We start from the raw sequence: 18,450 nt of genomic DNA on the forward strand, positions 1-18,450 counted from the left end.
ATACCTCACAGTTCTGTATAACACAAAGATTTTCTATCCTCCACTGACCCTAGGAGTAGGAATAGGACTGAAGTAACCAAAACTGTAAGACCACTTTAGTCCACACCTAAACTGAACTCAACAGGAAAAAGAAGGAAGTCAAACAACAAGCTTGAAGTTTTTGGTTGCTCTGAAAGATACACTGAGATTTACTGTCTTGAGTTTTCTGAAAAGAAACCTGGAAGAGGGCAATTGTGCCAAGCTTGTTTCATCACTCTAAGACACTATGGGCAAGTGTCTGCTTTGCACCCTTCATCCAAACAGAAAAAGCACTTCATCAGTTGTCAGAGGTGGGCACTTTCTGCTCCAGAAATACAACACTATATGAAGGAACCATGATGTTCCTTCATGATGAAGATGAGAGAGAACTGAGTGATCAAGTGCTTATCCTCTCAAAGCATCCATATTAACATAAAGATTTCTTGAAGGAGCCGGACATGAGCTCTTGCTGCTAGTTTTTCAACTTTCCATCCCACACCTCGTTTGTATACCTTGAGAATCCCTTGATCACTTAAAGTATCAGAAGCCCTACATTTGCCCAGTGGATTCTGCCAGGAAGAGCAGGGTTTAACTCTCATTGCCATCAGGGCGCCTCCACAACACAAACGGTTCCATTATCTGAAAAGAATGCTCTTCTTGCCCTTGCAGTGGGGATGATGAACCAGCAAGAAGAGTCCTGTTTTCAACAGCTTCCCTATGCTGCAAATGGAAGGCATCTAGGGATGGGCATATGGACCCCCAGCATCTTTCTGAGCCCCCTAAAGAATACTTGGAGTGGGCAGAGTCAACCTTTTCAGCCTTCTTATTTATGTTTTATATTGGGGGAGCAGGTTGGGGTGCTAGTAATGGGTGAAAAGGCTTAAGGCAGCCATTTCCTTCTCAAAAACCCACATCTGCCCCAACATTTATCTTTTAAAAATCTCATCAACCCAGCATCCCCCAGAAGAGTATGCTACCATCCACTCTGAGGACATTATGATATCACTAGTCAAGCCCCATGAAACTCTGTGAAGGCCAAAAGCACAGCTCCTGGCCATAAGAAAGCTGGCCACTTGCATTCTGACTTCTTTTAGGGGTTTTAAGGCTACTTGAGATTTATCTGTCACCCAGAATGGACTAAATTGATGGCTTTCCATTAGAAGGTAAAGAATTTGATTCAAGTAGGTGTTCAGCTTAGAGAGTTGATTTATAATATCTGATACCTTATGCCTAGCCTGCCTTTTAATGAACAAATAATTAACTAATTATTCAAATTTGTTATAGCCACCCAACTCCAATTTTAACTATGTTTCAATTGGCTGCCATTTTTATACATTTCTACTAGACTTTTTTGATGTTTTTATCCTATTTGCTTTACATCTTTGTGGATTCTGCTATGGTTATCTTGAGCATATTTTGCAAAGAAGCAGGTTTCAAGAATTACAAACAACTGCATGAACGTCAGAATCTAACAAGCAAAACTGCTTTGTTCTTTACCCAACAACGGTAATTCTGCATCAGGTTAAGCCGCACTGCTTGGATACTACCATCGTAACAACCAGTGTAGATCTGAAAGAGGGAAAAAAGAATTCAAGAGTTAAAAGAATAAAAGGACATGAATATGTCAAATGCAGCAGTCACTGGTGCTACATTCAGAATTCCACCATGATCAGAATATTTAGTTTACTGTACAGTGGCTTATATATTTTAAGGGTGAGAAAACTAAATGTTGAAATTGATTCTGTAAGCTCCTTGATTATTTTTTTCATAATGGATGGATAAGGGAAGGAGATCAATCATTAAAGCTGTATACTAAACACGTGAAAACCCTTTAGTATGAATGTTTTTAAAACAAATTCTGAGATATTAATCACTCTAATAGCAAAATGTCTAGTATATCTATGAATATAAAACCTGAGTATGACCTATAAACTATTTTTTTAAAAAATCAGTAGTAATGTTTAGAAAATATACATTAATGTGCAACTGATGCATTTAAGATCATCAGTTGAATGAAGTCCCTCAGTTACAGCTAAGGGAGTTATTAAATTAAGTTCTGCAAGTAAAAAGTGGTTTACCAGTTCAACTATCGCCAAGTCCTTGGATGGTGCTAGCCCACTCCCAGGAAATAAGTTTTGCATGCAGTCAAGGTGGTAACAAATTACAGTGATGCCATCCATGCTATGGAGGCACTCTATGATAGTGCCCAATTAAAAAAGTAGTGAGTGAGAAAGCAGAAAAACACCTAAGGATACTACAGTGATCAAAAAGATATGCCCAGCTCCCTTGCCTAGTCACTTAGGCTGTTGGTTAAACAGATTTTTTGTTTTTGTTTTTTCGTTGCTGTGCTTTTCAGATCCAAGCTGGTTTAGTCATCTCAAGTGTTAAAGTTGGTTGAAACGTTATCTCATACTTTTCACAGATCGAAAAGAGTTGGACAAATTGTATTATTTTGGCATTCTTCAGTTAATAGTTTGTTTTTAACAAACAATCCAACTTTGGGATCGTTTTTAATAATGAAAAAAAGGAGTACCAAAATTGTATAAATAATACTAAATTACCCTCCAGATGTTTTGAACTCCCTGGCCATGCTGGCAGGGGCAGATGAGAGCCTGGAGTCCAATACAACTGCAGGCCATCAGGTTGCTTTCCTCTGACCTGGGAATTTACTTATGTCTTTTGTTAGAGCCCGGCTAGAATCCAGAATACTCTTCCGCACGCACATGGAGAAGTGGTGATGTCAGATGACTAGTCTGATGTTCCTAAATATAGGATACAAATGTCTGCTTATGTTCCCCCAGGTGACAGGTACTCCTCACAGGGTGCTGTAGTGGGTTTGAGGACATTTTGCTCTTTGGGCATAGTTTCTGACAAACCCATAGTTGCTTCACAGTCCTATTTCTCCTACCAGAAGGAACCAAGCATGAAGTTACTTGTAAAACACTACCTACATAGCAAGCAAGAACAATAATCTAGTTCTGGATAGTCATAATCATAAGAGGAAAATCCCTAATATTATGAAAAGGGGAAAAAAAGTGTTACCATGCTCTTATGAATGGTCATGCACATAATCATATCCGAATGTCCTCCATAAACTTGCAAACGATCATGAGACTTGGTGGAAAAAGAAGGGAAAAAACAAAGAAAACTTGTCAGACATGTGATAGGCTGATAAACATATGCCTAAAGATTACGTTGCAGTTAAGCTGCATGTAGACAATGTAAGAAAAACAAAACAAACTGCTTCTTTGTGCCACAATTCTAGTTCACACATTTTAAATACTTGTTTCCAGCCACAAAAGACAGCAGTGGACTCTCTCAGAAGAAAAGTTATCAAACAGGGAAAGACATTTATTTATCTAGATAACCTCACACGCCTTCAGAGTGTACGGCAGGCGATGTACATTACCTAGTACTTCACCACAAATTGTTATCTCCTGGCAGATAAGTTCAGCTGACAGAACAAACCACCCAGCAGCTATTTTTCCTAGAGAAAATTAGACACTGAAGTCTGTGCAACTTCTACAGGATTTCCTTAAAACCCAATTCAGACCCAGAAGGATTGCTTCAAATCAGATCTCATGAAACAAAGGAAGACACTTTATAAAGACAATTATACATTTCACTTTAAACAAAATGAACTAGATTTTTTACCTGCAACTCATATACTCGAACACACTTGTCTAAACAGGCTGTTACCATCACTTTTCCCAGGATGTTCACAACAGTTACTGCATGGTTATGCCCCTTGTATATCCGTACCAGCTCCCCAGTCTGCAGCAAGATCATCAGGATAAATAGGTATGCATGGAGCAAGCAAACTGATTGTTTCTACTGAATTCCTGTAGACACCTTCCTTTTAAGAACAAAATCTTAAAGTGGAGATTTTTCTTCTTCAGTTTATACTGTTACTAAAGTGAGCATTGTAAGAAAGACTGTTAACTGTCTAGCATGAAGAACACTTTCATACAACTACTGGGGATCAATCTTTATGTGTATTTGATAGAAGTTTATCTTTATCCCACCATCATTCACAAGAAAGAAAAAAAGATGCATCTCAGAACTTGTATTTACTTATTTCTTTATAATTTCTTTATAATTTATAAATTATATATTTTTAATAATTTAACACTTGTTTAAAATGGAATTAAATTAAATTAGTGTAAATTATTATCACTAGTTTAAAGGTAAACTATTTTGTTAGAAGTCAAAAAAAGTCTGAAGCACTTCATATTTCACAGATTAAAATTAAATGACATTTGAGCAACTTACATGTATGTTGTGGGCATGGACAGACTGGTCACTGGAACCACTGAAGACCAGATCATTCACAACCTTGGAAGACAGAGTCAACAGCCGGATTACACACAATATTTAACCAAAAATACTTCATTCTTTACCATCCCTCACATTTAATTCTCACAATATAATTGCAATGAGTGAATCATCTCTAGAGAATGAATTACAAAACCAGTCTGAGCACCAGCTGGAAGAGAACTGAATTGGACTCAATCCCAATTACCCACAGACCTAGTCATTACCCCATTCCAAGTTCAACTGCACCTCAAAATTACTATTATTACAGGAAAGGTTTTTACATCTCCAGCTGGTTGACTTGCAGAGCATCAAGCAAAGCCTCCCTCCCAAATCCCATATCCTCTCCCAGCTGGCATACAGTATATTTCTGTTTCAGTTAATGACTGTGTTTCAACCTACATATGAAATTGAGGATCATTAGCACCTGCTTGGTATAATTGGTTAATTATACACCTGACTCTAATCCTACAAGATCCCTGACTTTGTACAAGTGTACAAAGTGTGCAAGTGTAAGAACTGATGCTGGTTTGAAGCCAAAGGGTAGTCACACCAAATATTGATTTGATTTAGATTTCTCTTCTGTTTGCTCACTATGCATTTTGTAAATTGATAAACGTAAATGATTACAATATATGTTTTTGAAAGCATTCTTATTTTACAGCATTTTTTCACACCTGCCTAAAACTTTTGCACAGTACTATAATTTCCAAATCACAGAAGTAATAGTTCCATTCCAGTCTACACTGGTCAAACCCCACCTCAAGTATTGTGCCCAATTCTGTGCCATATACTAAGAACTCAGATACAATGAAAAAATAAGGAGGATGGTAAGGGACTGAAAACTAAGTCATATGAAGAAAGATTGGGTGAACAAATTACCTAGGAAGATTATGAGCTCCCTTTACTGGATGTGTTTACTGGATAGATATTTCTGGGTGTGTGGGTATTAAGGTTAGAGAAGAGGGTTGGACTCAATGATCTAAAACATATAATACAAGGAAGACTCTGAAAGAAATATGAGAAGTTTGTAATTGGCTGAATAAGATGGTAATGGCATAACCAAGGAGAAAGTATTCAATGGGCAACTGAAGAAGCTACATAGAGACAAAGCATTGGTGTAATCAGCAAAAGCGATATTGAAAGCAATGGGATTTATGAAAATCACAGTGGATGATTGTGCTGCAAAAGAAAAACAGGTGGATGAGAACAGACCCTTGAAGGATCTCAACAGAGGAAGAAGAAATGAGTGGAAATCTGTGTTTTTCTCTGGAAAAGCTCAATTAGTAAAAATATTTAGGGAAAGATAAAAATATATTACAGAAGGCAATTCTCAGCATTTTTTATGTGAGCTAAGAAGCCTCTGAAACAATATTGAGGTGGATGAACCAAAACTCTGATTATGTATAAAGCAACTTTCTATCATCCTACTCCTACTCAGAATTGATAAAATAACATCAACAGAAAAGGATGGAGTTTCATTTACAAGTTCTGATTTGTTTCAGGAAATGGCAATATTTCAATAAAGGGTCTTTTTTGAAGGTACTTGCCTTCATACACAGTACTGTTTTGCTATGACCTTCCAGGGTTCGGAGCAGCAGTCCATTTCGGGCATCTCGCACACTAATTGTACAATCATAGGATCCCACAATCAGTAGTCGTCGTGCCCCTTCCTGGGCTGTAGCAAGACAGCTAATTGCCCGAGGACCATGACACTCAAAAGTATCGTATTGTCGGTTGTTCTGGGGAAAAAGAAAATACAACCCAACCACAAGTTATGAACACAATATTTGCCTCCAGATCTAACAGCATTAAATCCCTCCTTCTAACTATCTGAATGCCTTCCCACAAATTCCAGATCCCCACATAACTGGACTTTTTAAAAAGTGTTTTTCAGCTAAGAAACAGTGTTGTTTACAGTGCTTTTTATGGAGTGAATCTGTTTAATATATACTCTGCTCCAAATCAAATATTTACACTATTTAAATTTTGAAAAGAAAAATAATTCAGAGAAACAGAAAACTGTGCATGGGCTCCTTTCACAGTCACTACTTTCCCAGGCAACTTTCAGTCTTTATGCCTGATTATGCTTATGCATCAACTAACCACTGACTATGCCCAGGTAGATCTTCTCCTTGTTTCGTTAACTACAGAAGTTGGAAGCACACTGAACTTCAAACACTATTTATCCTTTCCAGTTATCACGCAATAAAGCAGCTTTTCTTCTTGAGAATGAGCAATGCCTACATCTCTCATACTGACCTTTATATTGAAAGTGACCACATTTCCATTTGCAAGGCCAGCATAGAGGATCCTCCATCTACTGTGCAGGCAAAGCACACGGTCATCCAGTTTAAACTGATCAATAAGTTCTCTTGTCTATTAAGAAAAAAGCAGGATTGACTAAACTCATAATTTTGTATAGGCTGGCAGCCTTAAGAAGCGGTTTGAAAACTAGCTTTGAAAGCATATTATTTAGGAAACTCATTTCTACTTTGGGAAACCTAGACTGTTACATAAATACAATGAAACTTTTACCTTTATAATACAGCAACAAACTGTTGTGCTAGGTATAAGTCTGCCCTTGAAAACCACTGGAAGAATGAAAAACTGAATTCTAAATATATATTTAACTCTGTGCATCTTTCAAGTCTTCTGGATGGTTTCATGCTCTTAGTATAATAATACATACACATGTAGAAGTAATGCATACACAGTATTGCCTTGACTTCTGTAAATAAATCACTCCTAAGAATGTTATTAATCTGTAACTAAAAAATGCATACAAACAATAAAACAATAAAAATAAATTGGCTTAAACAATTGTTTAAGTTGTAATCCAAGCATTATCATTTTATAGATATACTGCATAAATAAAAGTATTTTTATTTTTTGTATGCCACCCTCACATTTTTAGATGCTTAGAGAATGCTTTAGATGCACAGAGCTGAAGAAATATCAGACTGAAATATCTGGGATCCTGTACCTGAGCCAATCCATCTTAATGCTGTAAGTTCATGATCCATTGGCACAGGGGGGAAAAATGAACCAATGTATAATTCAAAATAACAGTCATATTACAAAAAGAAATGTATTTTCCTTCTGGTTCATTTGTTATATCAACATTATCTCCACACTTACCTTGATGTTATAGCAATTTATATTGTGATCACTGGAGCCAGAATAGAGTGCTGCATTTTTCCCTGTTGTCTGAGTTACCAGGAGGCAGTTGACTTTGGAAATGTGTCCTTCAAAGACACCCACACATTTCCTGTTCTACAAAAAGAAGAGTGAAACGTCGTAAGATTTTACTTAAATTGGGATGGGCAACTTTTAAGAAGTAGAGATCACCCTTTTTGAAAGAAGTCAAGGATCATGCATGGGACCATGTTGCAAAATGGGAGGGCTTCTGGGTGGAGTTTTTTGTTTGTTTCTAGTTTTAATAAGATTATTTTGGGGCTTGCACTTGACCTTCTGTGTATTTCCCACCTCCAAAGTGAGAAGCATGTCACCAATTCTTGGCAATTGTAATCAGAGGCAGCTCCAAGGGGCACAAGAAATTTAATGTGCATACACAACTATACAGCCCTAAGCTACCTGTCTAAATTCAACATTCTCTCCTAGCAAGCTCCACCAAGCTCCACCATTCCTATCATCAAAAAATTATTTCAAGAGTTGCAACTTTACATGAACTTAAACTCTACAAGCAAACTCTTAACACCACTTTTTCATGAAACAGCATGTATAAGTTCTACATAAACCTAGGAACAAGAGGTCACATCTCTTATTATTTTGAATTATTTTGTACCAGTAATCCTCACTTAACGACCATAATAAGGACCAGAAAATTGGCTGTTAAGCAGGGTGGTCATTAAGTGAGTCACCACATGACTGGACCCAATTTTACAACCTTTTTTATGACAGTTGTTAAGTGAATCATGTGGTCGTTAAACAAATCCAGCTGTCCCAATGGATTTTTTTGCCAGAATTTGCTTAACCACGTGATTCACTTAATGACGGTGTTGATTCGCTTAATGACTGTTGTAAAAAAGGTCACAAATCATAATCAAGTGACCGTGGGGGTGATGCAACAGTTTGCAACACTCGTAAGTGCAAGTACAGGTCATAAAGAACTTTTTCCAACGCTGTTGTAACTTTGAACTGTTGTTAAACAAACAGTCATTAAGCAATGTATATTCATCACTGATTTCCTATCCTAAGGAAGAAGTTAAACATGGTATGGGGTTTACTAGATTTGATTAAAAGCTCCCAAGTATTCATTGCTAAAATAGAGTTTTAATAACATTTTAAAGTTTCCTTCATCTCTCACCCACAAAACTGAATAGGTTCCAGTTTCATCTGAATAGGTGCCTTTATCCCAAGGCCGTTAAAAGGTGTAGCCAAAAAAATCTTGAGGGCCTTACTTTTTCACCTTTGCTAATTCTCAATCATTTAACAGCCCCAAGACTTTTTTTGGGGCAAAGAGGTCACAACCCAACTGCAAGTTCTCTAGCAGGTCTACTTACCACTAAGTTATATGCACGGACAGTTTTGTCTGCTGAACAGGTGTACAACAAATTCCCAAAAATCTGAATGGCGTTCACTGAAGCTGAATGTCCCTCAAATACCCCTTCTGTGGGATCCTCATCTTCACCGGGCTCTGAAGACACTTCTGGCAAATACAAATCAAAGCGTGCAATTAAACATCCTGCTCATAAGACTGCACTTGGCCCTCTATCATGCTGGGTGTGGATAATGACTCCCCTTTGTCTTCCCACACAACCATTTCTTCTTCCTTGCACCCATCACCCACTGTAGCCAAGTGCTATCCACACCCACCCTCCAGCCTGCCCAAAGGCTACTAGCCCTCCACACTGTTTCTCCCAACTCCTAATAATCCTTCCTGATCCACCCTCCAGTCTTCCCATCTGCCCTATGCTAACCCTTCAACTGAGCAAAGAATCAAGTGTGTTTTGACCCTGTTAATTGAAGGAGTTGAAAAAAGGAACCAAACTGCAACTTTATCAAGAAAAAACTACAGTATGAAATGAGCTACCAACATTTACAGGCATAGTCTGTAACCAGACAGAAAGAGCTCACCGTCACAACAGGAGTACGGTAAGTATATTAAGAATGAGGGAAGAAGGAAGTTTACTGCATCACCAAAATAAGAAAATTAACATTCTCCAGTTATATTTAAATATATGCTACGAATAAGTGTAGCACCAAAATGGTTAGCTTTGAACAATATTTTAATTGCCATCTATTCAAGATGATGATTACCTTAAAGCTCATCAAAAGTTTACCTGAAGCGCATCTCAAATTAGTGGTTGGTTTCAAATTATCAAAGTCCTTAAGCCAAAATTTATCTCAAAGTAACCTTTGAGTTCCTTCTACATACAGAGTAGATAAAAGCAATACATTAAGAAATAATAAGTAATTTACTGGCTAGAAGAAAGATAATCTAACTTTCATCAACAGATCAAAAGACAAGCAAGAAATACAAGAAATCTCAAGTTACATTTTCAGAAAAATTCCAAGAAACTCCAGCTTCCTCTATCCTCCAAAGGATCTTAAACTTATTCCACCATTAAGAAAACAAATATACAAACAGATCTACCTGATGAGTTTTTTGATCCTCTTAATGACGATATGGATGTTTGAGTCTCAGCCACGCTACAGAAGAAAGAGAATGCCATTGGCAATTTAAAAAATTCATACAAAAGCATATAATGGCAAAACACAATACTACATTAGGATATTCTTGGAAAAATATTTCTAAGAAAAAGGAACCAGCCTTTCTACAGAAACTACAAAGAAACTTTTCTCAACGATCACAAAACTTTATATGAAATAGATTTTTATTTGTCATAAATGATTTGCTGAATATGGTTCAATATGTCAAATTTACATATCATTGTTTTCTAAATCATTTCTCAACTAAAGGATTCCTACGTCTACAAATATTAAGAATACCAAATTTATTGCCACTAAGAGTCCATAAATTCTAATATCATAACCAGATTAAAAACCGTCATAGTGCAGATATGCAATCAGTGTACATACAGTTTGCCAACTCACCTTCTACCAATGCCATCTTTATAGTTTACTCCAATCTCACTAGTAGAACTCACTTCATCATAGCCAGACCGAGATGGCTCTCTCAAAAGTTTCTCTGTGGAGCTCAAGGTATCCCTCTTAGAAGGGCTGTCTGGTTTCTCACTTTCCGATTCTGATGAGTTGATGGCCACCACTTCAAGAGGAGATTTAGGGATTTCCACAAATTCAACAGATGTGTCACTCTCATTCTCCTCATTCTTCCTCTTTCTTTCCTGAGCAGCCTCATCATCTTCTTGCTTCGGAGGGGTGGATGTTGTTACTTTTTCTCCCTTGGGTATCTTGATAGCCTTTACTTTCCTAAATGGTTTTGAGTCACTCACGTCCTGTTCTGTATCACTATTCTCAGGGACACGGGCCGCTCGGAGTGCTTTCTTTTTCTTCAATTTTTTCTTCTTCTTGCTTATTTTGAATTCTGTCGAGGCCAGAGTAGAGATGGCCATCTGCTCAGGCTGTTCAGTCACCTGCTTGTTATTTTCATTTGCAGCAAGTTTGGAAGGAAAGGACTGGCTTTCCAATGAGCTAATGCATGGTTCAGAGATGGTATTGCCTGCTGGAGTTGTCTTGTCAATGTTTTTCACTGAAAATATTGATCCTGAATAAGTAGGGGACGAATGGCCAGATAACCTTGTCCCCCCTGTATCTGGAGCAGGTTTCTGACCATCTTGATTTGGTTCTTGGAAATCAATAAGTCCTGACAACGACATACTAGCAGAGATAACTGGGTACAGTGAAGACTGTTGACTTGTATTTCCTGAAGAAAGAAGATGGAATATTTATTTTCACCTAACTGAACAATTAATTGTTATACAACTTGAACTTTATTATATGTGACATTTAGTGGCAAATTACAGAAATCAGTTCAAGCACTTAATCAGGATGATGATATTTCATTCTCTGGGCCTAATATTGGACTGGCTCCAACTCTTGTAAATAGGATTGAGCCAAGTCATTTTCTCCTAATATGATTTCTGCATCTAGACAACGGTAACAATGAAACCCTCTAGAGGCTTGTTCTCATGTGGTAAGTCTCTTGAATTGGGATAGAAATGAGCAAGAATTAGGTCTGATAAACAACAAGCTTAGCACAATACTGAAAGGTATCCAGGCTGTTTGTGAAATTCTCAGGAACAAGACATATAAGCACAATACCAATCTATGAGTGAATGGGGTTCTGACACATTTATTTAAAGGGAGTATTCAATAAATAGTATCCCTGAGGAAAAAAATACCTTCAATTAAATTATTGGGAATTGTTCTCTCATTCATCCACATGCTGAGTCATTAGTGAAAAGTCACAGACTGGTTAAAGTGACACAATTATTGTCATTAACTTGCTTCTTTACCACTTCTGCATTTATGCTGAACTCACTAAAGATTAGGACTTGCTCACTTTATAGCCCAGCAATAGAGCAGGATTGATATAGCTCAGTTTTCATCCAAAATCAGGACTCTGCAATCACAATTAGAGAGAGAGAGATCAACTTATCTTTTAATATACACTAAACCAACATACTATCCTGCAAATGAAGCTCTGCTTGTGGGGAACGTGGAGAACTCTGCTCAGGAACATTCATCCAGTCCTCTCTGAGCTCTGGAGACACAGGCTCTTGCTTGATTTGTATGGATGAATCCGGGACTGTGATGGGGGCAATTCCGCCAGCAGTTTGGAATGTAGGTTCAGCCCTTTCTTGGACAGGGGCTGCAAAAGGAGAAGGAGGTATCTGTGCAGAGAGAGGTGGAGCAGTTTCCAGAAGAGGAACAAGAAGACCTGCATCAGCAGTAGGATCCTGTGACAAATGGAATTTGCTAGGCCTTTTTTCACTTGAGCTGCCATGATGAGGCTGCTGCAGTTGCAATTGCTCAGAAGGCTCGTAAGTGTCTAAGAAGGAAGCAATATGTTCCACATTAAAAATCTGCTTTTTCTTTAACAAAGAATATTTATGTGACCCAGGTTCTGCCTTGACATTTTCCAAACTTAGCACTGCATACACACTGATTTTCCCAGGAAGTACCCTGTCCATCTGCTTCTTTTCATCTTCTAATTCACATAAATGTTGACAGTGCTGTGGGATCCACTTTTTTTATACGGCCTTCCACTTTTAAATACCTATAGAATTTAAAGCATCCACCTGCCCCATGCTGAAAACAAAAGGTAGAACTTGGCCGCCCAATATGGCACCCATCAATACCAGATATGCTCAGAGATATCCTCCTTGGTGTCATTTCTCGTTCAATATTTTTTCCATTTTTTAAATAGCCAAAAAACAAATGAGATGCTGAAAAGCAAAGCATCAGGCTCAAGCGTAACATTTATTTGCAAAGGTGCTTCTGGGTCCTGTATAGTCTCCAGAGGCATTCTTAAAAGCATAAAGATGACAGGGGGCTGGAGCCTGTCCTTATTAGTGAGTATTTTCAGCCAGAAGGGCTGGCTGAAAATACTCATTAATAAAATAATTCAAGAGTACAGATAGTGTGCACAGTGACTGTCAGTGCAAGAGCATACAGGAGCACAGCAACAGAGGTTTATATAATGTTCAATGAATGCAAATGTTTATTTGTTTAAAACATTTGTTTCCTTTCTTTGTTTCCAATCAGAAAATACAACTAGATTATTTACAGGGATGGAAACTTACTAAACGATGAGGCATCTCAGTGAGTATTACTAATCAGAGAATAGTATTGACTGAAACCAGATATGTGTGAAGTGGATGGTCCCTGGTAGATTTTCAGGTGATCTCCAAAATTGCCATGAAAAGAAGCAAAAATCCTAAAGAATTTGGAAAGCCCTTGGACCTTCCACTATGTGCTAATGAAGCAGCTTGGCTTCCCATTTCAACTGTAAACTATACACCTGAATAGCAGATGAACAGTCCTCAGCATAAGGCACTTTGAGAATCACATTACTGCATGAATTCCATAAGCCTATCCTGTCTCCTGATATTGAATAGCTTTCCAAGTAAAGCCTGGCTGCTAATTTTATTATGTATATCAAGTAGTTATCTCCCCATAAAAAAGTCAGGGATAAGCTGAAATGGTAGAGAACATCCTAGGAGGCCAGAGGTGATCATGGTGAGGAACCTCACCTGGTTGCTTTCTAGTAAATGGGTGTTTTGTGACAGGACATGCCCACTAAAGCAGGGACTTTGTAACAAAGTTCTTGGATGCTTTCAACATTCCACATGTCCCAAAATGTTGAGGTCCCTGACCTAGAATGTTTAGCTAATCTCTTTTCCTTGATTTTAACTACTATGTTGGGTGATTTGCTATGGCAGAATTCAAGAACTTTTGCATGAATAATTCAAAGTAACTAAATCACAAAAGAAAATTGTTTTAAAATAACTTTTGTTTTAAAACAATTAAAGATTTTTTATCTTTATTCAGCCAATAAAGATCAGAGATAGAAAACAAGTATAGAATCCTCCCGCCTCCCCGCCATATATGTATGTTTAAAATATTCAAAATATATTCTTATTCTAAACAGTTCTTAAATTATTTTTTGTTTCTTGATTCTGTGGACCTCAATTTAGCAGATATTCGATCCAATCCATTCAAATACTTTGAATTGCACCTTTAAACAACAGACAAGGTACTGTATATTGTTTCCAAAGGAGTCCAAAGAATTTACACCATTCATGTCAGTTTACATCATTTGCACCATTACATAAATAAGATGATGTGAATGACCACAAATGATATAAAAATACCAATTATGTAATTTTGCAAATTATATATATTTGGATTTAAATAGACATTAGGATTTAAAAAAGATCCCTTCCTCCTTAATAGTTCATTAACCTGATGATAAAACAATTATTTTATTTAGTAATATAATTTTACATGTTGTATATTTTGATTATAGACGCACTGTAACAGGAAAGCTTAGAAACTAAATATATAAGGATTCAGAATATTGAACAATATAATGCTGGACGATGGGCTCTTCAGGTCAGATGGCACTCAACATGCTACTGAGGAAGAGCTGAAGATTTTCAAGCGTAACATCAGGAGTAGCTTTGAAATCCTGAAGCTTATTGATAGAGAACCACAGGACTATGGTATTAAATCAAATACATTATTAAGGATGAATGTGAAAAGAGATTGCCAAAGACCAAGAAACAAAACAGAAGAAAGCAAAATGGATGTCAGAACAAATGGTGGAAATTTTTAAGAAGAGAAGCTAAAGCCAAGAAAGATGAAAGTAACAGGAAGGAACTTAATAAAGCATTTCAGAGAACTGTTAGAAGAGACAAAAAGCAATATTACAACAACATCTGTAAAGGCATTAAAGATGGAAGATGGACACAGAAAAACAAGAAAAGGTTTGTGAACTCAGAAGGATATTCCAAACTTGAATTGATATGCTGAGAATTGGTATGCTAATACCACTTATGCTGATTTGAATAAGATAAAAATGGAAGGAATGAAATTCTGTACAGTACAGATGTCAACAACCAAGGTACTTTAGAAGATATTCCCTACTGATGAAACCCCCTAGTATTAAAAGACAAAGTTACATCAGCATTATAGTCATTAACAAGTCAGAAAGCTACAAGAATTGATGGAATATCTACAGAAATATGGTAAGCCAAAGAAGAATAATCTGTAAAAACCAAACTATGCCAACTAATCTAGAGAATAACAAAATGACCAACAGATTAGAAAAGATCAGTCTACATACCAATGCCAAAGAAAGAAAACTTAACAGTGTGCAAGCCATTGCACAATATCCTTAATTTCACATGCTAGGAAAATAATGCTTAGGACTGACTAACATAGATTAGAACCCTACATGGGAAAGGAAGATGCCAGATGTTCAAGCTGGCTTCAGAAAACTGGATAATTGAGAAAAACCAAAGAATCCCTCAAATAAGTAAATATGTACTTCGCTGACTACAGAAAGGTTTTCAATTCTGGTGACCCTATCAAACTGTGGAATGTACTTAGGAAAATGGGAATCAGAACATCTCACTGTCGTGTTCTATACACCAGACCGAAAGTCAAGATCCAGATGGAACACAGCTAAACATAGCTCCACATCAGAAAAGTTACCTTGTAACCCCTGCAGGATCTGAATCCTCTGGCTCCTCAAAGATCCCATTTCTACTGATATCTAGAAAATAAAAGAGATTAAATAAGGACCAGCAAATAACATCCTTCTGAACTTGTGGGAATCAGAGCAAATGGATTCCGACTTATGAAATACCTGCTGTTTCAGTACAAGCAATCGTTGGACTTCAATATAAGCTGCTTGTAGAGCAGCTCGAACCTGCAGGAGGCTTTCATCTATGCACTGTAATGATTTGCTTAATTCTTCCTCTCTCAGGGAAATAGCCAACAGTTGATCCACCTGAGAATGCTCTGCAAGAGAAAATGTTGTAAAACATGATGCAGACACATGTCATTTGGGAGACATTTAGAAGATAATTGTGTAAGTCAGCTGTTTGAGCCCCATCTAAGCTATGTACAGATCATATTGTGTTTGACGAGTCTGACACTTAATGGTTAACTTTACCTTATCAGTCTTGGGAAGACCTTGTTCCTATGCATTCTGCAGCACAAGTATGTGTATATCTTACTGAAATCATGAAGGGCCATGAAGATAACTAAGCCTGTGTCTCTACAGGAAATACAATTATTATACAAATCTCCTAAAATGTAAATTGAAGGCAATAATGAGATGTTAACAAACTGTAATCACCTACCTTTTCTTCCTTTGATCTTCCTTCGTTTAGTCTTTCTTTCTAAACTTGGGATTTCAGGAGAGGATCCCTCCTGAAAATTAAAAGATCAGCATTTCTAGTTAGCTAAGCCATTGTACTTTAAGACTTTATACATCATGTTCAGAATTAGTACCAATTCTTTCCTATGAGATTTAGTTCAGGTGAAATAATTAAACTATCAAACTAATCATTAAATTAAATTATTGTGTCATACTTTTGTGTGTGTGTGTGTGTGATCTCAGTTTGATCCACAGGCAATCCACTTCTATGACACAAATGTATCCAGGACTCTGTATTGATTTTTTATTACTGATATCCTCCCTAGCAAGAATTTAAGAAAGACAAGAACTAGTTTGAAAGGGATAAAGGCCATATGAGAATGGCCAGTACAATATTTTAATGACCTAATTATTTATGCTTATGCATAAAGTTATGCTTATGCACACACACAGCAAAAGGCTAAATACCCAGTATACTCCAGCTTCTGTAATCTGGATTTCAACTCCTATGGTCTCTCATTCAACATGGCAATTGGCTGTGATGATTGGGGAATTGGGGAAGGTGAAACTGAATACCTCTATGAGGCTGGAGAAGGCTGTTTTAGTAACTATCATGTCTAGTCAGAGTCTCTTTAAATAAACATGCTGAGGTGAGATACTATACTAAATGGAGTTCTTTTACCAAAGTACTATTATGCTTATGGACGTTTTTCATATGCTGGCTCATGAATTCAATGGCTGCGAATAAAACAAAATAATTTCTAGTAATATTCAGAGTACATACTCCTGTTGCTCTTCTTTTTTTCCCCATCCCCTGGCTATCATTCTGCTCATTGCTTGATGTATAGCTGCTGTCAGTAGCTGCATCCAAAGCATTGATGTCTGCAAGGCCTGAAACCATGGTGTAACATTCTTCTGAACATTCCAATATGTCTTTGTTTTCAGATGTATTAATGCTATAGTCAGGGCTTCTCTGGCCGTCTCTTGTACTAAAGATTGTGCGTTGATTAACATTTGGGGTCGTCTGGAGGCTGAGTTTCTTTCTACTTGAAATTAAACCAGTCCTGTCAGACATGAATGGTGAGGAAGGAAGAGAAGATGACTCCTGTTTCACAGTAAGCATAGTATCTTCTAATATCTGAATTCCAGATGTTATATCCTCAGGGTTGGCAACTGAACCAGATTTGTTCGGCTCGTCTTCTTTACTTGTGCCTTGATTATTAAAGAAACTGTAAACGCTGGCTGTCTTATCGACAGCCACACTACTTTCAGAGAGGCTACGTTTCCTAACTGTTCCTGGGGAACCTATAGATATCCCTTCCCACTGGAATCCTTCAAGATTGGTGAGGTCAGCTTCTTCATCCAACTCAAGGCCTTCTTGTTCATTCTGGATGAGCGGAACCATCTCAATGCCAAACCTAAAACACAATCATGTAACACTTATTAGTGAAATCTCTTTTAAAAAAAAAAGACACAACCACTTCTCTCAGCTAGCTAACCTTGTCTGGGATCAAAAGCTAAGCAGGGTAAAGCCTGGTTAATAATTGGATGGGAGACCATCATGGAAATTCCTGGTTGTAGTGAAGTCAGAAGGGCATTCTAGAAGAAGCCAATGGCAAACTGCTTCCTGCTGCTGCTCAGAAAGCTACATGGGTGTGTTCATGAAGTTACAAGGAGTACAGCTGGATTTGAGGGCATCTTTAATTTAATCTATGAATACTTCAGCAATATTACAAGATTTCCCAAACTGTGGAGCTCAATTATTTTATCTTTTACCTACAATTACCCCCCATAAAGCCAAGTCAATATTTTTAGCCACTGTTCAATGAATTGGCCACATTCACATACATCATCGGAAGCCATAACATAGAATAGTACAACTTCCATTTCCTCAAGAGCTTTCTATGGCTCATTCAAGGCTGCCCTCCAAAAGTGGGTGGTGCTAGGGCCCATTTTGAGAGAGGTTTTTTTAAAGGGGAAAAGCAAACAAGCCACATTATGATCTAGGGTTATATGTGAACCAAACCAATGTTACTGAAGATTCACCAGTTAGAGTTTCTCCTCATGAAGTTAAATTTCATGAGGGATGCTTGCATATAAATCAGTCTAAACACTGTATTGTATCTATCAATTGATGGGCTAACAGTTTTTTTCAATACAAGAGTAAAATAGCATCTTAATTTTTGCTGAAATAGGTGGGAGGACAGAGATTGAAAACTTTTAATCAATTTTACGTAATTATAACACAATATAAGCAGAAGGATATACAGTATTGTAAT

The 18,450-nt window shown here is 37.3% G+C and overlaps 1 protein-coding gene across 3 annotated transcripts in view; it reads right to left on the reverse strand.

Moving 5' to 3' along the window:
- Positions 1 to 18,450, reverse strand: part of ZNF106 (zinc finger protein 106) — a 47,967-nt gene that overhangs the window by 6,850 nt on the left and 22,667 nt on the right. For all 3 annotated transcript variants that reach the window (XM_088145518.1, XM_088145519.1, XM_088145520.1), the window contains 15 exons: positions 16,956 to 17,589; positions 16,155 to 16,224; positions 15,656 to 15,810; positions 15,502 to 15,562; positions 11,966 to 12,331; positions 10,414 to 11,203; positions 9,953 to 10,008; positions 8,859 to 9,004; positions 7,474 to 7,608; positions 6,595 to 6,711; positions 5,883 to 6,074; positions 4,291 to 4,353; positions 3,673 to 3,792; positions 3,061 to 3,132; positions 1,516 to 1,587 (listed from right to left, as the gene is read on the reverse strand). In XM_088145518.1, coding sequence (XP_088001644.1) covers positions 1,516 to 1,587; positions 3,061 to 3,132; positions 3,673 to 3,792; positions 4,291 to 4,353; positions 5,883 to 6,074; positions 6,595 to 6,711; positions 7,474 to 7,608; positions 8,859 to 9,004; positions 9,953 to 10,008; positions 10,414 to 11,203; positions 11,966 to 12,331; positions 15,502 to 15,562; positions 15,656 to 15,810; positions 16,155 to 16,224; positions 16,956 to 17,589 — 3,049 coding nt within the window. The remainder of the gene's footprint in view (positions 1 to 1,515; positions 1,588 to 3,060; positions 3,133 to 3,672; positions 3,793 to 4,290; positions 4,354 to 5,882; positions 6,075 to 6,594; positions 6,712 to 7,473; positions 7,609 to 8,858; positions 9,005 to 9,952; positions 10,009 to 10,413; positions 11,204 to 11,965; positions 12,332 to 15,501; positions 15,563 to 15,655; positions 15,811 to 16,154; positions 16,225 to 16,955; positions 17,590 to 18,450) is intronic.

This window comes from Python bivittatus, unplaced genomic scaffold (genome assembly GCF_059951505.1).
Source record: "Python bivittatus isolate LINGU-HERP-01145 unplaced genomic scaffold, Pbiv_v1 ctg000480_np1212, whole genome shotgun sequence".
Classification (NCBI taxonomy): Eukaryota; Metazoa; Chordata; class Lepidosauria; order Squamata; family Pythonidae; genus Python; species Python bivittatus.